Source organism: Clupea harengus, chromosome 6 (genome assembly GCF_900700415.2).
Source record: "Clupea harengus chromosome 6, Ch_v2.0.2, whole genome shotgun sequence".
Lineage (NCBI taxonomy): Eukaryota > Metazoa > Chordata > Actinopteri > Clupeiformes > Clupeidae > Clupea > Clupea harengus.
In genome coordinates this window covers 26266093-26293253 of record NC_045157.1, presented here as the reverse complement: position 1 = coordinate 26293253, position 27161 = coordinate 26266093, and the positions used below count along the sequence as shown (strand labels likewise).

Genomic DNA, 27161 nt, shown 5'->3' with positions numbered 1-27161 from the left:
TGAGGTCAATGGTAAACCTCTAGTTTGTCTTACCCCAAAAAAGGGGCCTGAAGCAAAAAGGACCTGGATCACCTGCTGTAACTCATCACCTTGTGGAGCCAGGCTATACATTGACAGGCAGACTATTAGCACTCCACAGTTTGGGAGAGGAAGGAAACGGTTATTGGAGGGAGGGGTGGCTTTAGATAACACAGATTAGCAATCCTTCTCTTGCCAATAGATCTTTCCTCTGTCATTTTGCCATTAAGCTTCTGCCTTAGGCAACTGCGTAGTTTGCCTATATGGAGGTGCTGGCCATGCATGAGTGAATCAGCATGATTTCCACATATCACTATGAGTATTCTGCATCATTCTAAGGGCTGAAGTCTATGAAATGACAAAGAACAGTTTTGCTCAGGGTTTGCAGTTCTGAATTACGAAGGTAATGTCAGTCTCAAAAAATCCTAGTATAGCCCCAAGGAATATTATATTATATAATAACCAAGCACAGATTTATTTTTAAAAGTAATTATAATGTTCTAACACAGCAGCAGTTTAAGGAATATCAATTCATAGAGAAATCTTGACATCCATTAGTGCTGTAACCCTCCCGGTAATTCCTGTGGTGCACTACCAAACATTCACAGAAGCAAAACCTCATTTAGCTAAAACTGGCCATAAAACAAGTCATGAGAATCAATTGATCCCAGTAATTACTGTGGGGAAACACTGGAAAAAAAGAAATAGAATGAGTTGCATTGAATAAGTCAGTCAGACATTAATTTGCCCCCTCTGATCTTACCATATGTATACGATATTTATATAAACATTGGCTTGATGGATGAACTGCAACTTGTCAGGGAGGTGCGTCTATTTACACAACATGGGCAGACAGCATCTGAACTAAATACTTCACTCTGTAGTATGTGAAGCAATGGTGAAGGTCATTATTTTGGTGAAGGCTTCATAAGAGAAAATATTCAAGGAATTATGCATGTTTTGTTAATTAATACATTGAGCATATGGCATTTAAATCAACAAAATATCTTGAGAAATATGAGTGAGGTGGTGTATAAGCAATGCCTCAGTGAACCCAAGAGAAACATTGTGACTGACCGCTGTGGCTGCCATCTGAGTGTGGTTACACAAGGTTGTTCAAGATCTCGTCATTGTCATGTAAAGAGACGGTTCGCAACATTTGAAAACGTTTAGCTCTGAAGCTGGCATTTGCCATGTACCTGATTCTAATCTTACACCAACCCCCTGAAGGCCATTTATGATCTCAGGTGGGATGTTGGGATTGTTGGCGATGGCAGGAGGCAGGTTCATCATTCCTGGACCGCCTTCTCCACCCCGTCCTCCCGGGAACAGCGCTGCAGCACCGGCCAAGCGTGCTCACCATCAGGATCCTGAAACACATTGGTAGCAACATGGAGGTGAGATCCCTGCTAAGGAAGACCCTTTTGCTATCTACAGAAACCCCATCATAGTATGGTACACACCTTTGATATTGAGCGGTCTGCCATTCAGATCGTGTTTGTTCATGACCTCAATTGCTTTCTTCACAAATTCCTCATCTTTAAACTCAACAACACTGCAGGGAGATCAGCATCGATTAAACCACTGCAGCAAATGTCAGCCCAGCCTCTGACATGTCCCTGACAGAATAGATAATAGAATCTTACCCAAAACCCTAGGGGTGAGGCATGTGATGATCCAAACAGCATGGCATCAATCCAGAGGGACATAAGTGGTAAATAGTTAGAAATGGAAGACACAACCAAACAATATCATTAGATTTTGAGTAGCATGATTGTAAATATAACAATTTAATTAGTAACAAGTACATCATTTTAAATTGATTTGTGACAATTCACATAGTTAACCTTTGAGGATAGTCTATGAAAAGGGATAGTTAGCATTGAAATGGGCATGAAATAATGAGAAATGAGAAATACCGTGTTAACTTCTTTAAGTTCACATAAAAGCTATGAATTGCAAAAAATTACCAAGGAGGTACTTTGTTTTATTACACCTAATGTTATGAGTGTTTTTCAAAGACAAATGCCAGATTTGATGACAATCCTCAATCAATTTTACACCTGCTAACAATTCCCACCATCTCTGATTGCCATTGACAGATTGGAACCACCTCTCTTGAAAACCACCAATTGAGAACAGCTGAATGTGCTTTTGTGGTATGAATTTCAGATTAGTTTTCCAGTCAGATTTGTGAGAAAGGACTCAACAAACCTCTACAAAGCCACCAACAGTGATGGGCTCTAACCTCAATTCCCTTCTAGTTTAAGAACAATTCACATGTACATCGCATGAGACGTCAAGCTACCCGAGCAGCAGGTTGTCTACATCACTTACCCTTGATTTTCCTTCAGCACCCTTGAAGAGCTCCACATATGTAACCTTACCAACTACATATAACAGATACAACTGTCGACCAAAATGCAATGCAATCAGAATGTTCTGCAACTAGATCTTGCTGGCTTGATTCAGTTGCACTTGATTAAATTCAACAGTGGATTGGAACACCCAATTGTATCTCCATAACCTATTGCTTCACAGGGGTGTATTTGAACCGTTGCACCAATAACTCAAAGGTGCCTTATGAACGATTGAGAAAGCTATAAAATGTAGGGTTAGAAGCAGCTATTTCATGAAAATATCTGGGGATGAAAGCTTGGCCTAAGTGATTAGCATTGGTTGCATGGACCCGAGTGCACTGCCTCGTTTCTTGAAAGGGTTATTAGCAAGAATTAGTTTAAGGCTTGGAAGTACAGTAATATTCAGCATTCATGTGTCAATTTGGTAATATTCCAAATTATTTCAGGACAAATAATGTAAAATAATGTGAATTCTAAAACACAAAGTAAAATAAATCCTTTCATGTCAGAATTATACATTTCTGGATAGTACAGGATTGTTTTGTTTCTTGTACGACCGATCAAGAGGAAACCAGTGCTTCTTGATGGGATTGTGTAGGGAATGCTCAGGGTAGATAGGGCAGTGCCATTAACCTGTCAGTCTGTCTTGAGTCTTTTTGCCTGTCCTCTGTGCCTACACCACCTGATCCTTGGCACCAAGTGTTTGTCCTGCGAGCCCCGGGACACCATAGTAAAGGGAGACAGATGGCTGGGTAAATGGCCAATCCCTAGACCATATTTGTCCGGCTCAGCCCTACCAATAACAAAACACAGTTGCTGATCATGACAAAATTAGGAAAATGCTTGTCTTTAGAGTAGAGTAAACGAATTTTACAATGATTAAATTAAATCTATATTTTTCCTTTGAGCATTTTTGTACACACAAAATATATACATTTTGTACATCACTATTGTTTCAACCAACCCATGCAGTTGAAAAGGGAAATAGCAAAATATTTCATTAAATACTTAATGAAACCATTACAAACCATTTCCACAATCAAATGTGCATAAAATGGGTTTAATTTCAAACCTTTAACTCTAAAAGTTAAAAGCCTCTCTTGGCTGCATTGACCGACACAAATGTTTGGGACTTTTAAGCTGCTCCATGCACAGCCCTACTGGGAAAGACAGAAGTGATGCAGTTCTCTTTCTGCATGTCTCTGAAGGAATAGGGTCATAAACTGGGCAGAATGAGCCCAATGTCCCTAAACAGCTAAAGCTAAAACTATAGTGCAGAGACATTCGTCCATCTTATTTAGTTTCCCCTGGAGCTCCTCACTGATTCTATGCTTTGACGGAAGAATAATTGTCAAGTTCCTAGGTTCTTTCTTAACTCTGGCCCAACTTGAAATGGCCTGGTAACCCAAAGGACGCACGGGACAACTCCTTCCAACTCAGATTGATCTTTAAGTTATACAAAAATGCAAATAAACTTCAAACTATTTCAGTACCAAGGCTTACAACGGTTGGAATTGCTGAAACAATCCCAACTAATGACTTGAGACTGTTCAATGACTGCAAACTGTATGCAGCATTGGTGTTTTTAAGAAAAGCACTTCAAAACATCATTATAAATTGAACAATCAACAAAATACACTCAAACAAAAAGCCAAACTCATATGTATGCAGCAAACTCATATGCATGCTGCCTGTATGCTGTGTGCTGCTTGGTTGTTAGTTTTATACAAATCAAACAATTCATCCTACCCTTATCAACCATCAATGACTATAGCAGCACTTCCAACAACAAATAATCAAAACAATAAGTTACAGTACCAGTGGCTTATTTGGTTGTACCACGAGTAGAATCCTTTGTTTGCCTCTCTCTCTGCTGAGATGTTTGCTGAGAGACCTTTCACAGGTGTTCCAACTTAAAATAATGAGCAGCCTGCACTGGCCTTATAGTGGTGCTTTCTGGGACTTGCAGTTTTTAAAGTTAGCTGATGTAATGAGGTACTGAAATTAAGCCTGATAATGCTCATTTTACCTCAACAATAATAAAGGTACAACTTCACTATAAATTTTCTATTTGGTGGTGTGGGATTAGGTAGTACTTGGCTGAAATGCACCTCGAGATTTGATTGAGTCATGGATGAGTGAAGTTGGCATCTACAATTACATACAATTCTGACAGCAGATTTGCCCCCACTGAACCAGTACAGCATTAGTCAGGTGGGCGGCTGATCAGCTTTACACGGCATTTGGAAGGTGTTCTGTGAGGATGGGGTTCTCCCACAGAAAACATAAGGGAAAACAGCACAGCTCTTTATTTCTGTATTTGACTCTGCACTTGGTGGTCCTATTCTGTGGACATGTGTGGCCTATCACTTCAGTGAAGCCGCTTTTGTTCCTTAACCTTTCCACTCCAAACATTTGTCACTGAATGCCACAGTCAACAAATAAAGAAGAGTAGACAGAGAGAGTTGTCTGTGAGTGAGGGAAGAAGTCAATAATTGGACAAATGTTGGCCAACTTCCGAGAGCTCCTATCAGAGCCCTTTGGGAAAGGAGCTGGCACCAGTGAGACTATTTCTAACTCTTGGTTAATCAATGATTATACTTAGTTCAAGATCAATCAAGCGACCTTCAAACTGTTTCAGGTTTGAGTCATCAATGTCAACTCTTTAGGAAATGCTAGTGAGACGAGTGAAGTAAACTTATAAAAGATGGGTGAAGTGACCATCTGGATCTTGAATAGCAGCAAGAGATGGTAAATCCATGAATGAAAACACAGTCAGAAAAGAGAAAGCCAAGTTAAGACCTTTGTTACTGGGAAGGGACACTGAAATAGAGAACAGCTCCTTTGCTTGTGCCTTTCATTACCCTATTGTACTGTAAGGGCAAAGGGGAGGGGGGACTAGTTGCTATGCTGGCTAACTAGCTAGCTAGGGAGACTTTTTAATAACCTTAAATGGTTTAAATGGGAGAGTTCTATTTGCATGAAATGATAGCCAATTATCTAGCTGATGTTATAGTCTCCTCGGAAAAGGTGCCTGTGCAGCTTGATATTAACATTCTCTGTTGATCTTAACTGAACAACATATAGGTTACTCTAATATACAGGTATTTGTGACTTTTCTAAAATGTTCTGGCTTTATTTACTTTTCCAAAACTTCTCCAGGCCTGGAAATTGCTATTTAAATTCCATGACTTTTCTAGATTTTACATGACTGTACGAACCTGGCATTAGATTCTTTAATTTTTTTACAGAAAATCGTGAGCGCACAAACACCAAAGGAAAGATCCTGGCCGAACAGTGAAACCCTACTGATCTAGAGCACAGTCCAAGTACTTAGCAGTAGATGTAGCTAAAGATGGAATTGACATGAAAGTTTATTGGAAGAGTGGCACATTATGCCTACATATTTCTTTGTAAGCAAGGGAGCAGGAGCACACCTGTGTTATGGGTTAGCGCAATTAATCAATCTAGGATATCCTTGAAGTTAACAGGTCCTGGCAGGCTTTTAAAAAAAATAAAATGTTTGTTTTAAGAGGTTAAACCCCTTTTAAAAGTCTCTGGGAATAAGTAGTCCAATTCGTCAGACTTGAATTAAATGATCAGTCAGGAATAAACGAATGTCATCCATGATGTAAATAAACAACAATCACATCCCATCATCACGATCGTCTGGTGTAAGGTGAGCTGACCTGTCTGTCACTCACCACTCAAGTAGTCATTTTATGAGATACCTTTTTACTCAAGTCCAGTGGCGGCTCCTGAAAAACTTCTCAGGGGGGGCAATTTTTTTTTTATAATGATTAAGGCGACCCATTCAGTAGGTACATTAAGTTAGCTGATTAACTCATACAGCAATACCTTTTTGTCCACTATTGGCAGCACACAACAGTAATATGTCCTCTCTTGCTACATAGCTAGAGTAGCAAGTTACAGGTGGAAAGCTATGGATGAAAGTTGCATCCAGGAGCCTTCATAAGCAAACATGATGTGGCTCCACATTAAATTATCCCACTTTTTCATTATCCACGTGTCTCAAATGTTGTATGATGTAACATAGCTTAACAGGACACATGATATGTCCAGTAACATAATAAAGAAGGGGTAACATAAGTCAAAACCAACAATATTTATTGACTGATCTTGAAAGTATTGGCTTACAAAAGCAAAATAAGTCATCACATAAAAAATGATTCAGTGTTAGTGCAAGAAGCGAACTGTGAAACACACTGTGAAACCTATGAAAAGTGACAGTGGTATATGAAATACAGACCGCGTTAGCCACAGGGGGGTGGTATGTGCGCAAGGTTTGTTTTACAACATTGCACTCATGCCCTTTTTACTTCATTGACATGGACTAATAGAGAAAGAGTTAATCATGTCTGTATCTGTAAGTGTGGTCTAAACAAAAATATTTTCCACTGCACCAACCAACAACGATTTTTTATTTTCTTGTAGTTTGTAACATCATCGACTAAACAAGCTCCATACCTGCTGCTGTCTCCAGAGAGTTCGCCAATAAAGGAATCAAAGGCTTCTTCGAGAGGCTGCAGCAAGCAGTGTCCTGTTGTGGCATCTCCCAGCAGTCAAAATGAAAAGGCCCAGACTGCCCAGCATGATTCCAAACTCACCAATGCTTTTTTTCCCTGTCGTGTGTGCGGAAAGAATGGGGACATAGCAAGGGCCTGTATGAGAAAAAATGGGAAACTGACGGCATTAGTTTGCAAGTGGAAATTAGGGACACAAAGCAAGATGGAGTTGAGAAAGGTTTATGCTCACTGTTGCCATTCTTGCCCGCAGCTCATTTCGGCTGGCATTTGGTGCCCTTTGGTTCCGTTTCGGCTGGTCACACACCTCCCAATTTTTGCAACCTGGTGTGTGCGGTACGGCCATCACATTCATAACATGGACAGCCACTTAAGATGAATCAATGCTTGTATTGCTAACTTGTGTCAGATGTTTGATTCCCTGCTCTCTTGCACGCAACTATTTGTTTTGATAGTGTATAAACCTGTTCTTTTGTTTAATGTATTTGTTGAACAATGCTGGTAAGCCAGTTTGTGTGGTTTTCCTGAGGATCAAAACTTCACACATAATGTCTTTGCCTCCTGAAAACTCCTGGAAATAAACAGGTAAGTGTTGCTGGCGACTAGCAATAAACACAAACACTAACCAGAAACACAAATGAATATTGGTGATACAGTGAAATATATTATATGACAGTTAAACTGTGCTCTATTCCGCACATTACCTCCTCTTTGCTGCTTCACCCATCGTTAAGGAGAAGAGTGCAGTGAGTCAAACTCTCTGATGGAACTGTGTTGACATCACAGTTCGCGTGCACAACGGCCACTGCGTCAAGCATTATGGCGTCTTTGATCTTCACTGAAAATGCAGAGGGTAGACATACAATTAGCATTGCTTGAGACGAAGAGATACAATTGCAAGAGGAGGCCATTCACATCTTCCTAGACACACCACTGCCCCAGAACATGGCTGTATCTGTCACATACACACACAAGAAACTTCTAGATATTAACAAATGACAGGGATTAGGATTGGGATTGGTACACCGGGGTTTGAAGTCTGATTTATGAGTGCGACTTTGTAATGGCCACACAGGGGGGCGGCCACAGGCGGGACTACACACGCACTGGACACTTCCTTGAAAAAATAAGGCTTTGGCAACAGAGGTTTAAAATCAGAAAAATCAACAGCAGAGATAATGGGAATCAGAAAACCCTGCCTGAATTGTAGCTTCTACAATTTGCATTAAGAATCGAATTGTTTTACAACTTCCACTCATAGACAAGGCCTTGCGGGTGCAGTTACATCAAAACTATTTTCTGTCTTATTGAAAGAACTGGTGTATTCGTACATGTTTCTTTATCCAGTGCACTCTTTTGTCCTATCCTTCCTCCTGCTTTGTTTCCACTCATCATCCAGTGTCCTAACAGGCTGGTCTGTTAAAAAAAATGGCGTTTACATGACCACGTTTTGAGCACTATGAATAAAATAAAATAAATCACAAAATAAAGTGAATCAAGTGGTCTTTTACTAAATCTCACCTGGCCATTGAGATGCCAACTGGACATTGCACGCTTCCTCAAAACAGTTCAAGACAATGAGCATGAAACACGAACCATTTCATATTATACTTTTCTCAATTCATCCTCTAGAGTTAATATGCTTACAACGGCACATAACTATGCTCACCCACATTCAAACCACTTAAGCCATGTATGGCTAGTATTCGTATCGCCATGCTATGCATAGTCCTTTATCGCCACCTTTTGGCTGTGGGTCATAAAGATAATAGGACAGATATGTCGATGACTGAGGGCAGCAAGTCTATTACAGCCCGGATATCTCTTATGTCACCCTCTTTTGAAAGTTTTAAAAAGGTAAGTAAAAACGTCCAGCAAAATAAGTAAATGAAACGTCTTGTCTTGTTTAGCATAAGAACGTGTCTGAGACGGGGCACCACTTCACAAACGTTCAACACGTGCAAATGTTGCTCACTGTGACGATAGTCAGTGTCCACATGTAACGTTCAGTCAGCGTCTGTTTAACATAATATTCCTGTGGAATAGGCCGTTTTCAAAAATTGTTTATTTTCTTTTTCTGCAACTCAAGGCATCCTTTTCATCTGGAAAAAAGATCAACTCCTCAGGCAGAATAGGTCAAGCGCTTTTTTTGACAGCTGACCAATCATAACCGGAGAAAGGAGACCTGTCGTTCTCCATAATAACCACCAAAATTGGAGAAGATAGGGATCTTTCGTTAGTTTATCTGCGTTAACACGGTTTCAAACTCACATGTTGCGGAAGAGTTAACGTGGCTTCTTGAGACCCATTGATGTCATAAGCACCTGTGGTTTAACCTATAGCTCAGGTTTCGGTTGATTTCAGTTGCTGTGCCATCACGAAATCTCACAACTGCCACTATGAGGTCGCTTTTTGTGCTTTAGCCTATTTGTGTTTTATCTTTAATCTGGTGCGATCAAGGGTTGATTGTTTTCCTTACCCTTTGTTTTCCCTTGTTATTCCTACCTTTAGAAGTTGTTCTTCCTAGTTCCACTGACAAATACGTCCTTTATGAGGCTGGCAAAATCCAATTCGATTTTCCACTCAGTATGTCCTTATATTCTCATGAATGTTATCCCAGCATGCAGGGTCCGAGCTATAGGTAATGTTAGCGCGATGTGCCGCTGCAACAACAGGTGAGGTTTTCGTGGTGGCTGGGACATGGCTACCGTTAATCCCGTTACAGTCGTTTCAGCCGCGCCAAACTCTGGGTCTTTGTTAAATAGATGAATTTTTTCGGCAGCCTTGAAAATACCCCTCAGTTTAGTATTTTTTTTGAATTGGTCTTCAGACGTTGTTTTTCTTTTTAGTGCTCCACTATTTTGCACGATGCTGTCCCAAAAAAAAAAAAAAAAAACTTATGAACTTGGCCATATCTACCCTATCAGATGACTCATTTGTTTAACCTTTCTTATGTGCCATTGGGGTCAAGATTATTATTATTATATATATATATATTAAATAGGAATGCCGTGGTCTGAAAGACAAAAAGCAAAGCAGCAGCCAGCTTGAAATACCTGTGACAAGGATGTTCAGGTCAATCCTATGTGGGGGCAATGTCAGTCATGAGTCACTGTATGTTTGTTGCACAACTGTCAATGTTCTTACAATGGTGTTGCCCCATCATTCATTCCCTGTATTTTTTTCTGTTAAACGGGAAATGGAACATCCATTGAAAGACTTCTTGTGGATGGAGGACTCCTGTTTTACACCAGTAGTAGTCCTGACATGGACAGGACAGTCAGCACTGTTGAATTGGTCTGATGAAGGCATGTCTGCTACAGCTATTGTAGTTTCTGTAGTGGGCTGCTTAGGTAAACAGAACATAATGTTATATTCTGAGAGGTGGGGGAGTTTGTCCACCACTGAATCAGTTGAATAAAGACGACACGTTGCCTTTGCCCATGTACTGAATGAATAATGTGGCAATATGCAGAGTGAAATTTTCTGTAAGTCCACAATACACCATAATTACATATTCTACACTGGTCATACAGATGTTTTTGGCTTACAGTATAAAAAAAAGTCCAAGGAAATAAGAGAAACTGAGATCATTCCTTAGGAATAGTTGATAGGTCAATATGTAACTTCCAGCATAATTGTTGCATCACTGTACTCAAACTTAGACAATGAAAATCACATACCGGTACCTTGCCTTTTGCCACTACAAAGCAACATGCGCTCCTGAGGTACTGTTCCAAGACCATATGTAATGCCTATATTCGCACGCACGCACGCACGCTAGTTTTAATAGCAAAAAAAACACCTTTTATACCAGGTGGGCTAATTAATTCCCAACTGAAACATGCCATTGATTATCAAAAGCATGGGGGGATTTTACATAAACATCGAGCCTACATTGACAAAAAAAAAACATTGCATTTGCAATAAGGACAATAACAAATCCAGTCTTCTAGGATATAATATGTACAAGCTACCTCTGACAAAACCCAAATCAGTTTGTAGCTAGAAAGTGGGGGAAACCAAGACTCCATAGAACCATAGAAGCGCCCTTGGATGTGGGCATGCTTCTCGACAAGCTCCACAATGGCAAAATGGCAGCAGATGAAAAAGTTTGTTATCTTGATTTGATGTCTTTGAATTTTGATTAACGAATTAAAAAATTGTTTAAATAACAATGGTCATGGTTTAAATGGTTAGATTTTTTCTTTTCTTGCATTCAAATTAACAATGACTTCTGACAGAATATTGCACTTGTCTTTGTAATTCATAGAAAGGAGATGACCAACAGCCTGCTTTAAACTATTCAGGCACCATGGGATGTCAGCACACTTTCCCAAGTAGGTGGCTTTCCTGCAAGCTCCAAGATGGTGGATACAAATGTTTGTTCCATTCTTTTGGAAACTTTCATGGTTTATATATGTCTTTTTCTATAATCATTTGTCTTTAGTATGCAAATAGCCAATTACCACTAAAATGATTGTACGGATTCCCGTAATCTAAAGTACTGGAGACCAATACCTCCTCCAGCAAGCTTAGCAGGCTTCCCTTCAAAGTGCAAGATGCCAAGATGGCATTGGGTTAAAATGTTTGTTAACTATTCTTTGGAATTTTATGATTCAATTATGTAGTGTCTTATGGTGTGTTATGCGTATAAATGACCAATATGCTGACTCAGCAAGCATATTATAATATAGAACTTCTTTTAGGTCAGATTTAGGCCTTTAAGTAGCCTACATTGAATTGTGTTTGGGGAAAAATGCCAGCCAAACATGGATTACACTGTATACCACTTGTTTTCTGAAGCGTTTGAATGGATTGAGTGTAATGATTTCCCTATTTCTGATTAAAGAACCCACGAAAATGGCGAACACAGAGTTTTGTTCAGTTTGGGAGCATTGTTAAATTAGTTATTTGGAATCTGGCCTGCCTGAAAGCAGTTTCTAGTTAATGTCTTACCAATCATCCCCTCTTGTTTATGCCCGGCTGGTGACTGGCCAGGATGCAGGTCATTCAGCATGAACTTGAGCAGGCCCTGCACACACACACACATAGATATAGAGATAGTGTGGGAGAATGACAGCTCCTCTCCTCCTGCAGGTTGTCGTTCTGTGGTGTGACTGAGAAAGGCTGTGAGAATCTGGCTTCTGCCCTGAGTGCTAACCCCTCCTACCTGAGAGAGCTGGACGTGAGCTACAATCACCAAGGAGAGACAGGAGTCAGACTCCTGACTGAGAAAAAGGATGACCCAGACTGCAAACTGGAGACACTCAAGTGAGTAGTGCTGGATCAGAATGGTGGGAAGGAGGGAAGGAAAGAAAGAGAGACACAGAAAGAGTGAGAGAGGGAGAGAGAATTATGAATAGTGTAGTGAATAGTGAATAGTTTATCTTTGAATTGCTGTGTTTGACCATTACAGTCAATACACCAATATCTACTATCTTTAATAAAGGTAACTGCTGAAATGCACTTTTGAATTGAATCTACATAAACATTCAGATTATTACACACACACACACACACACACACACACACACACAAACACACACTATTTTTTCCCCTATAGTGTGGACAACAATGCAGAGTGCTGGATGAAGTCAGGACTCAGGAAATGTAAGTTATTAATCATCAGAATATATATACACAAATTTACTTTCCCTAATGTTGTACTATACATTACAACATATGGCATTTGGTCTGTGCTCTCTGAGTGCTCTTCTGGTAATCATCCTGTTCCTAACTGTGTGTAGAGACCGTCCCAAACCATCTAGCCTTATCCCTTCTATTAGGCCGCAACATGAACCACGAAAAGTCCTTTAGAAAACGAATCCCGCTCCACAGGCGCGCATCTACACAATCTTTAGCTCATAAAAAAGAACGAGTCGTGCTTAGCTACCAAAAAAAAGTTCGTCGCTGACTTTCCAGTCAATTTTTGGTGCGTCTATGTTTTATGCCGAACTAGTTTCTTCAGAGCGCACAAGGATCTTGGTCGCGAGTGCTGGCACTTTTCGACACGTGATCATGCTACACCAATAAGGTAGCTGCTTTTTGTCAACAGAGTTGCAAGATGGCGTCCACCATGCCTTCGTCGAGCAGTACGGAAGACGAAGAAAATACACCGGAATGTCTTAATAAATCAAAAAACTAACATTGTTTTATGCATATTACTTCAGTCAAGCACGAGGAGGTACATTATTTCACCACTACACGATGGAATACATACAGGACAAGCCTACAAACGTGGCTCGGGTTGGAGGGTGAGTCTCGACACATGGCTGAGAACTTCAAACACTGTGTTGATGTGGAGTTTGAAAATATACCCGAGGATGCTGGTTTCCATCACACATGCTACCGTAGATTTACGGACAAAAAATCCATCGCAGAGGTGGAAAGACGTCTCGCACGTGAGAGACAAGAAGCGACGGAAGACCACGAGGCCATTCCATCGACTTCTAGGGCCACGAGTCCAACAAAGAAACTGCGATCCAGGTCAGGGCTGCCAATCGCAGGCTCTGGCCCCGTTCTTCCTGCCCTGTGCATAATTTGCCAAAAAAGGAGAAGTTCATCAACCGAGCAGGCAAACGACAAAGGGATCCTCAGTCAAAGGCTGAAACATGAACAGCAGGTAAACACACACACACACACTGTGGTTGAGTGACTGAAAGGTACAATTATGTGTGAGAACTCATTGAGTTATCCTTTTTGTTTTGTTAAGGCCAATTGCAGAAAGCTGCAGAGTTGAAGGATGACCAAAGTATTCTTTTGCATATAAAAGACAAAGACTGTGTGGCTCTGGAGGTGCAGTACCACAAAGGCTGTTATAATCAGTACACCAGGTTTTTGACGAGGCCTGAAAAACCAGAGAAAGAACAGTAAGTTATTTATTATATTGCATTTCAAGGAGCTACTAACTTAACATTATATAAGTAAACATTCAATCTGCATTCTGTTGTATGTGCACACAATCACAACACTTATTCATTTCTTTCCTTCTCATTCATATGTGTTCTAGGAATGAGCCCACGTTTGATGTCGGCTATAAGATATTCTGTGAGAGGATCATTCGCCAAAGGCTGCTTGTCAACCAAGAGGTGCTGAGAATGGGCCAGCTGAGGAAGGCCCTCATTGAACTGGTGAAAGCAAATGAAGGTCTTGATGCTTCAAACTACAGGTAACTGCAATGCATTTTTCTCTCAAGTCTTATTATTTGTCATGTGCAAGTCCAGCTTTACACAACATTTGTGTGACAGGCCTGAGAAACTGTTTTTAAGTCTTGCTGTTTGCACAGACATGTACCAGTTGGCAACAAGGAGAATAGCTGATGTGTGTGTGTGTGTGTGTGTGTGTGCGCGTGTGTGCGTGTGGTGTGGTTAGTGATGTTGTGTGCCTTTCTTGGGCATCTTTGGTGTTAAATGTGCTGTATGGCAGATAGGTTCTAGCCTGTAATGTCTTGTACCACCTCCACCACTCTCTGCTTTTCATGATACTCCTGTGACTCTTAATTGTCACTGTTTTGTTGTGTTGCAGACAGGATATGTTGAAGAAGAGGCTGACTCGTGATTTCCCCCATCAGTATCAAAAACCTAGAACGGTCACGTAGAGCTGATGCAGGGTCACAACGCATACAAATCTTTGACCCGGATCAGAGGACCCCAACCCAATGGAAAAAGTTTCTCTCAGAAGGAACAAATAAGGAAGCACTTGCCGAATTCCTGTATGTTGCATGGAAAAATGCAGACCTTACAATAGTGGGCAAAAACCTCTGCTTGTACATCGCACATACAAATCAATGTCACTGTGTGACTGTTAAGGAGGGTGTACAGTCTGTTCGTGTTGTTGAAGACCTGTTGTTGTTTTTACATGCACAACATGCTGCACGGGAGCATAAAGCTGTCATTATAAGAGCTCTGACACTGATGTGGCAGTCATTGCTGTAAGTGTGCAGACAGATTTGCCATGCAGTTTATATGTTTTCACAGGGACTGGCAACAGGACACGTATCATTGACATTACCAAGGTGTCATCAGCAAACAAAATATAAGTGCTCCATCACCTGCTGAATGTGGTTGGCAAATAGAGGATGGGACCTTGCACCTGGATGACCAGAAATCCGGCCCCTGACAGTGTTTTGCATGTGATACACTGCGGCTGCAAAGGTGCCTGTGAGACAGGAAGATGTTCCTGTTTTTCTGCAGGACTGTGTTACACAGACTTATGTCGTTGCTGTAATTGTGCCAACACAAAAGAAACTGAGGAACTGGAAGATAACTCTCCTGACACTGACAGTGAGGACTGAGTGTCCTTAATCTGTTATTTCTTATTTAGTTTTGTACAGTTTTATATATCATATTTCATATTTTTCATAAAGATTGTTTTTATGGTTCATCAGTGTTGTTTTCATTTGTGGAAGAATTAATGAATGAATGAATGAATGAATGAATGAACGAACGAACAAATGGTCATTGGTATAAGTACAATTACTGCCTTTTATTGATACAAGGAAGGAGGTTTATTTGTCACATACATAGAAATACTAACGTAAAGCATGTAGTCATTGTGTGTTCAGGATACGGAATGCTTGAGGAAAGAAGCTCCTCCTCAGTCTCTCTGTTCTGGTCTTGTAGCAGCAGAGAGGTTTGCCTGACCTCAGTGTTTTGAAAAGTCCATGGTCAGGATGTTAGGAGTCCTTTACAATACGTTGGGCCCTGGTACGTAGTCTTCTCTTGTAGGTCTCCTGCAGAATAGGGAGAGGTGCTCTGATGATGCGGCACTGCAGTCACAGGCTGTACAGTTCCCATACCAAGTGATGATGCTGTCAGGACACACAGCTGATGGGTGCTGATGCTATGAACTTCCTCAGCTGACGTAGGAAGTACAGTCTTTGCCTTGATTTCTTTAGTGTGTGCTGGGTGTTCACAGTCCATGTTAGATCGTCAGTAAGGTGTATTCCCAGGTATGTCAAACTTGATCTAAATGACTTAACATAAGCATAACATTATCGTATATTTGCCTCATTGTTCTTATGGGACGCGGCTATGTATACAGCACTATTTAGAATCCATTTAGCCCACTTTTGAGGATGTTCGGGTGTTTTCCTCTTTATCGGTAACGTTGAATCTAACCACGGGAGCCGCCATCTTGCCATTCTGTTGACAAAAAGCAGCTACCTCATTGGTGTAGAACGATCACGTGTCGAAAAGTGCCAGCACTCGCGACCAAGATCCTTGTGCGCTCTGAAGAAACTAGTTCGGCATAAAACATAGACGCACCAAAAATTGACTGGAAAGTCAGCGACGAACTTTTTTTTGGTAGCTAAGCACGACCCGTTCTTTTTTATGAGCTAAAGATTGTGTAGATGCGCGCCTGTGGAGCGGGTTGAAACGAAAACAGTGTTCATGTTACGGCCTATATGTTGAAATGTTCAATATGCCTCCCTGTCCAACCTCTTTCCCCATCGGCAGATGCCTGTGAGCTCACACTGGACACCAACACCATGGACAAGCAGCTCTACTCGTCCGAAGGGTGAAGTTGTGGGTTTGAGGAATACGACTACCCGTCCCATTCAGGGAGGTTTGCGACGGTCGAGCATGTTCTGTCCACAGATGGTTTCTAAGGCCGCTGCTCCAGGGAAGCTGAGTGTCGTGGCTTCTGTGTTTATCTAGGCATGACTTACAAAGACATTGAAAGGCAAGGGGGAGGGGGACGCCTCGGACACAACGAGAAGCACTGGGCGCTGCGGAGCGACTTCGTCGCCTAGTTGATATTTTCGCCTATGACTGCTTACCACAATAATGACATGATCATGATTGAATCGCCTGGGTGCACCTCTACACGAGTAGGAGTATCTGGACTGGCCGACCAGCAAACTGTCCTTCTACAGTGTCTGCTCTGACACACTTATCCACCTGCACACATTTCATTGTAGATTCACAGAGCCCCTCTATACAGGAATCGGGTTTATCTACGATTTTCACAGTGATAATAGTGTGTCCCTGTGTGAGATTGAATAGGCCTCCTTAAAGTAACAAAGTTAGTATAAGACTGATTAAAGTATACTAGCTTTAAAATCAGAGAAATTTGTATTTTTTGTGTGTAAATCCAACTAGAATTACACACAAATACCACTATATGTTGCTAGCACAAACTATATCTTTGGTGGTGTTGGCACATCCAAAGTTTGTAAAAAATGTAACCAAACACTTGAGACGCAGAAGCGAAGTTAACAACGAATTGCCATCACTAGATATTCTTAGCAATAAAAAAGAATAGAGTATCATCAAAAAGTGAAACACAAAGGAAACATTTGGGTGAGAATCACCATCCATCTAAAAGATAAGTAAAAAGCATTTGGTGCAGAAATGTTTTCAGCCAAAATATTTCCTAGCAACTATGCAGCCCATACTGTAACAGCTAGTACTTTAATCTCATCTTGGTTACATCAGGGACCGAATCACGATTCACCACTGAAAAAGAACTAAGCAGGTAAACGGAGTTTTTTTTTCCCCATACCCTCAATTACACTTGAGGAGTAATAAGACTGTTTAGCCATACATTATAGTACACATCTACAGCGCGTTATTCTTATTATTTCAATTATATTTTCCTTCTCCTAGACAACATCTCAGTTGAAAGTGTGATTTCACAAAGCCGAAAATCAAACAATCTGATAAAATACGTACCCAGCAGAGGGCTACGGGTTAAGGAGCCTCCGAGTTAATCATCTTTACGCAGTTTGACAGAATGAAGAATATGGACAACTTCTGTATGAAGTCTGTATGTTGCCCTGAAGGGAAATGGGCATGAGCGCCGTGTGGTTGTGGTTTTTTTTCTGTGTGCATGTCAGCCAGCGCTGAACTCTGCTCCTGCCACGCCCCCTTCGACTTCAACTCACGCAACTCTGTCTCATTCACAATCACCGCAGTACTAATCACGCACACCTGTCACCTCTTTACTTAAACCCTTCACTCCGTGTCTGACTTCGCATCATCATAAGATGGCTTTCACTCAAGCGTATTCTCTAAGTCAACAGCACACTGTAACCTTAGAAAAGAAAATGAGGAAACCAAGTTTCAAGAATTAAACCTGCCCTCTGCTCAGTGTTTTTTAAAGACAAATCTGCTTGCCATTATGAAAATTCAGCCTACAGACCTACATTGAAAGTGCACAACACCACAGTTTACAAAGCATAGGCTAGTAAAAAATAAAATCTGCACAGATTTAGAACATCCACAGTATTTTTAATGAATCAAATGTCCACTTTCTGAACTGTCAAAGGGAAGAAATTCTTAAAGTAAATACTGACAGTAGGCCTACGGGTTCCAAGTGAAAATATAGGGCGGACCTACAGAGTAGTATAGTAGGCCTATAGTAGCATAGTTTAAATATGCTGTTTGAATGTTGTTTAAGTGATAGTCGCGGTAAAGGTGCGCATTTAACGTACATGTAGCCAAACTTGCTTTGTTAATAAACAGATGTTACTCAGTCACACATCACGCTGAAACTTCAATTAACTGCCCGAACATATTTCGGTCAGGGGTTTGTGTTTTATAACACGATCATTCCAGTTATCACAGTCCCCCTTTTTCATTACGTTAGTAGGCAAGCAATACTAACAGGTTAGCTAACCAACTTTAACCTTAGCTAACTGGATGTCTGTGTTGGTCTTGCCTGTGAATGCTTCATGAAATTTGACGCAGAGTCCCTGGACAACGATAGTATTTTCACCGCGGGGAGCCATAAGATGCACTGCACTGTTATGTTCTTCCCACTTTCAGCTTCGAGGACAAAATAGTGTCGATATTTTTACAACCAGAGAAAGCATTTTTTGAACTCGAGGTCATAGACTTGTAGTTTTCTCTGTTGTCTTCTCGTGACGTGTTGTAAAGTGCGCATGTGGATGGTAGTATAATGTTCTGCATTTTTAAATCTATTTGTAATCCTGTTAATAATCCCATTTTTGCTAAAAGTATCTGTAATCTAATGACGTCTTTATTTTGTAACTGTACCGGAATACAGTTACCCTTTTTTGTATCCTAATTACATAACGCCTTTCCATGTATTCCGTTACTCCCCAAGCCTGGTTAAGCATCGTTACGCAGTTCGACAGAATGAAGAATATGAACAACTTCTGTATGAAAACACCTGTCAAAATTGACAACACTTTGAGTCAAATACCCTACATGTTGCCAGTACAAACTATATCTTTGGTGGTGTTGGCACGTCCAAAGTTTGTAAGAAATTTAAACAACAAATTGCCATCACTAGATATTCCCAGCAATAATAAAGTATCATCAAAAAGTGAAAAATAAAGGAAACATTTGGGTAAGAATCATCATCATCAAGACGTAGGTTAATTGATACGTCATTTCCTGTTTGTTATAATTGCTGGAACCTGCCTATTACTCGATTACTTGTCTGCCTCGCGATTTGATACCGTCTTTTTAAATACTCTGCTGGATTATCATTTAAATTTCCGACTCTCGTTCTTGATCAACACATTCATCATCAGGATTTGATACCGTTTTCAAAATCTTCTAAAAAAAACTCTGCTGGATTAAACCTCCAACTCTGGTTCTTGATCAACGCATTCATCATCCGAAACTACTCAACTGGACTATCATTTAAACCTCCAACTCTCATTCTCGATAAAGGTAAAAAAAACAAACACTCTTGTCAAAACCTTTAGCGTTGGAAGGACCGCCTACAATAACTACAACTGCCAACTGAACTCACAAGTAAGCCGAAGGCGCTGTCGTTCTTTTAAACAGAAGGCAGAAGAAGAATTGTATGTTTATGCTTCTTCCTGTGAGCTCGGAGTTTGTACAAGCCATCCCTACATGAACACAACCTGTCCTAATTCTGACTCTGACCAGCTAGCATTTCAGCGAGCCTACGCAAGCCTAGCAAGCCAACACCAGCTAAAGCTTAACGTTTGACTACTTCACCACGACATCGTAGGTAACAAAAATCCATAAATTCAACGGATGCGAATGCCTCCCATCCCCGGCCCTCCACACAGCCTCCACTCTCGACGACATCTCCCGCTTGACTCATCAACCTCCCCCTGGTCATTGGCAGCTCCATGGTCAGAGATGTCTACATCCCCCCCCCCCCTTCACCAGGCGGTCCCTGCAAGGTTCACTGCTTCCCTGGAGCCAGGGTCCGTGAGTAGTAAATGTCATTTACTAAATATCCAATATGATTGATGATGTCCAATATGATTGATGTACACTGTATTATTTGATTTGAATTTGACCCTTGTCATTTTTGACTGAAATATAACTTACATAGGTTCTCTGCCTTCCCTGTCACCATCTGATGGTTCACAGACACAGTTAAGGATTGATTAGTCTTGGCAGGGGGTGAAAGGTGTCGGAAACAATTTGGTTAAACACATGAGTACCCACAGCACACAAACCCCATTGATGTAGGGGTCTGTAGGTGATCAGACCATTTGGGCCAATCTAAAGGTGCCAGCATGCTTCTGCAACTGCGGCTGCGGCTTTTCACACAGTTGTGTCGACGGATGTACTCGTTTCAATTCATGGTTCCTAAAGGGTTGCGTGTGTTGCAAAGCATGTCACCGCCAGAATGGTGTTGGCAGCAAGTTAACTCCACTTCACGTTAATGTAAGCTTTTGTATATGAGCGGACCGGGCTCCATTCTATCAAACCACCCTGTCAATTCCCCCCTACGACAGCGTTTCTCAAAGTGAACAATGAACAGGAGATTTTCCCGTAACAATCATATACCCCCATTGCACTAAACAACCACACTCAAACAAAGAAATATTGTATTGTTAGCCTATTAAGTATTGTATTAATAAGCCTGATGTCGGCGTATTAATTGCAGCGGGACAATGGAAAAAAACGTTGTTTTCAGGCACCTGCTATCGTGAATTATACAGTAAATAAATTGCAAAATGAAACAAAAACGCATCACAGTTTAAGTTTTATTAGTATTGATTGATTCACATCGATATGAATGGATGACATGACTAACAAGTGGTGGAAAATGAATATGAAAGTATTTGTTCGGTGAATTAGCGCGTTCTCTCCAGACAGTCGCAGTCAAGTGTTTTTTTTTGTTTTTTTTTTTAATATAGGTGTGAGACATGAATTGATGCGAGTAGTCACAGGCACAATTGAACCTGGATGGCCTGATAACGACCTCATGAACTGACCATGACGATCAGGCATGTGAATAAAAAATCCAACTGTTTCAATACTTATTTGGTGTTTTATTAAGTTAAGTTTTAAGTTGCAAAATAAGTAATAAAAGAAGAAAAGTACAAGTAATGTGCAAAAGAAGAAAAGGGCAAGGTGCAAAATAAGTGAAAAAACAAATAATGTGCAAAATAAGTAACAGTGCAAAAGTACAAGAACAGTACAGTACAAGAACAGTGCAAAATACAAACCAACTATTAATAATAAAATACAATGTGCAAAATACAAATTAACTATTAATAACAAAAAACTATTTGTAAAGTGCCTAAGTCTTCTACGCCCTGCATCATAACCATAATGTTCAACACCTTGACCATCCCAGTACGCCGCATCTCTGGCAACGCTGACCTCGCCAGGTCCCCCACAGTCTGGCCAAATCTGGCATATTCATCTGGCGCCGTCATGCTCTCGATTGATAACACAGCCCGTCTGCGCTCCTCCAAATCCAATATCCTTTCACGGTTGAAGATGTCATCCTGCTCCCCCTTTCTTTTCCTGAGCGGGACAGAGGAGATGGTGGCATCATGGAGGCTGGAGGGGTGGACGGGGTGAACGAAGCCGGTAAACTGGGCCGGGGCGAAGCTGAAGAGCTTGAGAGAGCTGCACCCACAGCCCCTGTCTCCAGGCCGACTTTTCTGTGCATCGAACTGTAAAGTTTTTAAACTAAAGTGCTTAAGTGCGCTTTTTTTGTATCCTAATTACTAGGGATGCACCGATACTGGTATCGGTATCGGTGCCGATACTTCGTTAAAATACTCGTACTCGTTTTTGAATTGCCGATACCAAGCACCGATACCACTCATCAGTATTTCACTGCATCAAACTGGCCGGGCTATGCTGACACAAAATGTGATTTATTGTCCTACCACTCTCTGCCAGACTAGTAAGTAGCTTTTTTGCCGTCTTGTGTTGCATTTGCTTGATGTTTGACTGTGTTAGGAAAGTTTGTCATAGTGTCAAAGTATTTCAGTATACAGGTTTCGCTAAATTTAGCTGCTAGCATCTCGTTAGCGATTAGCAATTCCGTTGTGCTGCCTTAACGGCGATTTGGGCTCATTTTAAGATAAATGACGACGACAGGAGTAAGGCACAGTGTAGGCAGTTGCTCTGTTATCAATATGAAAATTGCATCTGCATTTACATTTAGTCATTTAGCAGATGCTTTTGTCCAAAGCGACGTACAAGGGAGAGAAGTCAAGCTTAAGAGCAATAAAAACCTGTGCTCTCTGAAGCTTTTGGCTTACTAGCTGCGTTCATTTTGGTCTTTTAGCGATTGCATAACATCTACAATGCAGTCTCATTCACCAGTTTATCCTGTATTCCGTTTTGCAAAATGTTGAAGCATACAACGACAATTTCTATCTGCAGTGTGGCTCCCTCACTCTGATTACACTGCTACCGCGAGCACAAAGAGGCTGTTCAGAAACCGAGAAATATTTACCTTATGGTCGTAGTTAGAGGACGTCTCCCGATGTTTGATGAACGGGTCCAACCACGACAGAAACGTTAGGATGGCAGGCATCTTCTTCCCTCCTGCATCGCCACTTCTGCTTTTAAAAGTCCTCTTGGCCCTCACGAACTTGTCCCGCAACCTCCTCCATCGCGTTGCGCAGTCTTTAGGGTCCAGCTCTACCGCTGCAGATATTGATCGCCACGAATTTGCCGTCATTCGCGCATCTTTATAGTCTTTTATCGATGTGTTGAAGAGGTGAGGATATTTGCGTACCTCTTCAGCAATGCGCTCTTCGGTGTTGGTGATCTCCATCTTCTTAAGTTTTTTTTGTGGATTTTAAACATGGCGGTATTGTGATATAGGGAATGAAACAGGAAACGCGAGGTACAGAAATGTGAGATTCCGGAAATTATGTCGTTTGGAAATGATGTCGTAGCGGACCAATCACGGCCAAGGGGTATCCGTCGCTGTACAGCACGGCATGACGGATCGACAGGAATTTCAACGGTGCACGGGAGAGCTCTCCGAGGGCCCCGGAGACGACAGAGAGGGCGTTCCAGGGCGTTCCATCTATGTGTAGGCCCTTCCCATGTGTCCGTAAACCTGAAGTACGGAGTACCATATAACAGCCCTAAGATCTGCACTGCTACGGTGTCGAGGGGCGGAAAGGAAAGTACTTTGTTTAACACAAGCAATTTGATTAAACATCTGAAGACGCACCATAGTGCTAAGGACACAGAGTTCACTGATGCTAGTGGCGCATAACCGAAGCAACCAATCTTAACTGACGTCTTGCAAAAGAAAAAAACGCGCACGCACACACAGAGAGAGAGAGGTAGAGAGAAAGACTGTGCCACATAGGTTAAGTGATTGTTTGTGTACTTGAGTAGGAGATTCTTCTGATCCTTTTGTAACTGAAATGTGCTCTTGTGCTAATCCAGTAATAGTTCTGTTCACTTTTTGTTAAGCAGACTGTGTTGTTAACTATGCAGCAAATTGAATTGCCTTTATCTGGTTATATTTGCATTTTGTCTAATGTGGTGATATTGTCTGTTTGAAGGCTTTTTTTGTGTGTTAAAACCAGAAAGCTCTGTTTATTTTTGGCTTGGGATAGCCTTCTGTTCATTTTGTACTATAGGCTTGACATAATCTGCAGAGGATAAAATAAAATCTGCCTCCAAATTAATTGCACTTTCATGGAGACCAAATCTAAGAAGTATCGGTATCGGTACTCGGTATCGGCAAGTACACAAATAAAAATACTCGTATCGGTTTGTAAAAAAGTGGTATCGGTGCATCCCTACTAATTACATAACGCCTTTCCATGTACTACAAAGTCCCTATTTATTTAATTATATCCCGAAGTTGCCTGCCAGTTCCAGGGTGTCAGCCCGTCTTCCCAGGCCGATTTTAGTGCACCTTTCTGGGCATGGAAGTGTGAGTCAACCCGTGAGTGGATTGTGAGTGGATGTGATGAAATCCTAGAATTACTGTTTAAAAATAGAAAAAAAGCATCTGGGTCCCTAAGTTCTTCCCAGAGAGTTAACTTGCCGACATTAATGTTATTTTTCCATTTTTCAAAAAAAGAAATCCCTCTTCAGCACATGTGATGACAAGGTTAAGGCTGTGAACAGTGTGTATGCAAATGTATTAAATTGATAGGAGCGTCACAAAAAACAACAGAAATCATTAGCCTGAGTTCCACACAACCCTCTTGAGCATTACCTCACATAATATTATGATATTATTACATTTCAATGGGTGGAAAAAAATATGCTAGACTCAAGTTGACTTATTCTGGGAATGTCAACACATCAGCTGAGGTTTCCAGGATGAACCAGGGCTGACTGCATTACCTGATCTGACCACACAATTGATACACTCAGTTACATGCCGTCTCTTTGACCCAGGCTGACCTTTCACATCAGACAGGCAGTATCTAGTGTCTAATAGATTGTACAATAATGGAAAAAAAAATCTTAAAATAAGGACCTAAAATACAGTTGGAACAGTGTTTTTATTCCTGAAAATTAAACAAATAAGCAGGACCGTGATCTGAACACTCAGGTGTCTGCAACAATGCCCCCCACACTCTGAATGCTTAAAACGAGTTGAAAAGTCTGGAAATATTATAAGAAGATGATTACAGCAAATTACTTGTATTAGCATCAAAAGACTTTACTAATATAATTGTATTTTAAAAGTACAGGGACAATATTTGCTAGCCGTCGAGCCATTCACAACTTGCACCCTCTCTGTTAAAAGAGTTTTTGTTGACTCCATAGTCAAACAGAATTTCCTCATTCTCAATTAAAGTCCTGTTTGCGACGAAATGGATAACATCCTTTTCTTCTCCATCCATTTCCACAGCAAAATGCATGGGCTTAATGTTGGACTTCTTTTTTGAGTGATTGATCAGCCTGCCAACAGGGTGGCAATGACAAGTCTCTGAGTGGGCATCAATGCACATTGACTGTCCTTTGCTGTTCTTGAAAAAGAAGATATACCCACTCTCCTTTTCGTTGGTGAATTTCCTCGCTGTCATTCTTACTAACCACAGGTCCATGGTAATCACAGATAACCTCACCAGCCTTAAATATTCGGGTCGTAACGATCCCTCTGCCCCCTCCTGTAACTTCCCTAATGTGAAGTCCTTTCCACTGCTGCGTTTTCACCATTGTCTGGATCTGTTTGCTGTCCATATACAGTCATCAGATCCAGATGGTTCCCAGTTCTGGATAGCTTCAATGCCTATGTTGGCAGTCATCCCTGCTTTCTTACCCATGCGTCGACCCGATCTTTTGTTGGCATACGCCGACTGAATTGTTCTGTCAAAATAAATAACAAGTTTTGTTAGTCATGAATACAATAATTGAAATCTTTGATTTGTGCAATCAGTCTTACTTGAAAGTAATGTTACAAATACAAAAATAAATATAGCTGCAGGCAGCAATGGCGGGTTCCTCCTCAACATTCCAATCATTACAAAATAGACATGACACTGACATGTATTTCATACATGTACACAACATTGGACAGATAATTGGATCAATGGCTGATTTGAAGTCATTTTTTTTAATTATTCACAAATTGTCACTGTCGAGAAATATCCATGCTGCCGACATTATGGGTTCTTGAGACTTGTTTTGTTCCCCATGAGCAATAAGGCAGGGGTACCAACTTTTAGACATTTTGGACTGACAGGGTTAAAATGCCACCCTTTTGAAAGTGACAACTTTGAAGCGTGTTCTGTCAGGCCACCTGTGCTCTGGTCAGGCCCTTCATGCAGAGATCCATTCTTTAAAAGCTTTGATTACAACAATAACTTTATGAAAGTGAGGATACATTTCATTAAAGGACGTGTGTAGGTTATGTACTACTACTGCTTGCTCTGCCCACACACTTTCCCCATCCATGCTGTTTCCCTCTTTCCCAGTACAGGTCACGCCAAGGCATAAATGCGGCGGCCGCATGAGGATTAGAAGTAGCCCAAAAAAACATACTCCCACACAGTAACACTGTTTTAAAAATTCCCCAAAACTGGTTAAAAATCCATGGTTATAGGAACTCTCCCTGAATTGACATCTCTCTAGTCTCAGTCATACACAACTGACAAGAGGCATGCAGGGAACTGGACCAAGGTAGAGCTAATGTTCAGCTGTTTGCAAGTGTACCTTGTGATGGTACAGCAGCTTGACAATACTTTATCATGGTCAGACTCTCTGATCCCATTTAACTACACAACATGCACAATCAGGGTGATCAACAGTATTATTAACATGAAAGCTTGTCTCGGGGGATCATGCATCTCACTACAAGGTATCAACATCAGTGAGGATCTGAGCTGGACCACCATATTGGTGTGGTTACAAGGACAGTGAAACAGAGGCTCTTTTTTCAGCGGCGACTGTGGAAATTTGGACTGCACTATAACATGGACTGCACTATATTGACCAATTTTTACCGGTGCACTATTGAGAGCATACTGACTGGTGGCATTACAACATGGTTTGGCAACAGCACTGCCCAGGACAGGAAGACACTACAAAGAGTGGTCAAATCTGCACAGCGTATTACAAGGACTGCATTACCATCCATTCAGGACCTTTACAGCCAGCGGTGCAGGAGAAAGGCCAAGTGGATCAGTTCTGACCCTAGTCATCCCTGCCACAGTCTTTTCTCCCTCCTGCCTTCTGGAAGGCGATACAAGAGCATAAGGTCCTGTACCAGCAGATACAGGGATAGTTTTTTCCCCACATGCCATAAGGATGCTGAACTGTCCTTGAAATATCTGTTTGCACTACAATTTTTCTTATTTTTTCTACCCTTTTTTTCCATTCTTTAGTATTTAATTTTTGTATTCTCTAAGTTGAACAGACATTGAGCACAAAGAATTTCATTACTTATAAATGCTGTTTATGAGTATATGATAATAAACTTGAACTTGAAACTTTTATCAGAGCATTAAATTGTCTGTGCTTCGCTTGCTGTTAGGTTGTCGACTGTCTCACTCATTAGCGTCCCAAAAAGCCTTCAAAATAAAGCCACGTAATAATTCTGA

General features: G+C 41.1%; 1 protein-coding gene and 1 long non-coding RNA gene across 2 annotated transcripts; one reads left to right on the top strand and one right to left on the bottom strand.

Moving 5' to 3' along the window:
• Positions 1-542: 542 nt before the first annotated feature.
• On the bottom strand, positions 543-4257 carry LOC116220725. Its single transcript, XR_004163818.2, has 5 exons — positions 4197-4257; positions 3012-3171; positions 1665-1672; positions 1482-1573; positions 543-1388 (listed from the first exon to the last, which is right to left on the bottom strand). It is a non-coding gene; the product is annotated as an uncharacterized LOC116220725 (long non-coding RNA).
• A 5320-nt stretch (positions 4258-9577) lies between these two features.
• Positions 9578-17217, top strand: LOC116220689 (ribonuclease inhibitor-like). The gene is made up of 4 exons (XM_031568635.2): positions 9578-9597; positions 12023-12196; positions 12489-12535; positions 16384-17217. Exons 1-4 carry the CDS (start codon positions 9578-9580, stop codon positions 16446-16448), a joined length of 306 nt encoding a protein of 101 aa, XP_031424495.1. The 3' UTR covers positions 16449-17217.
• Positions 17218-27161: the final 9944 nt, after the last annotated feature.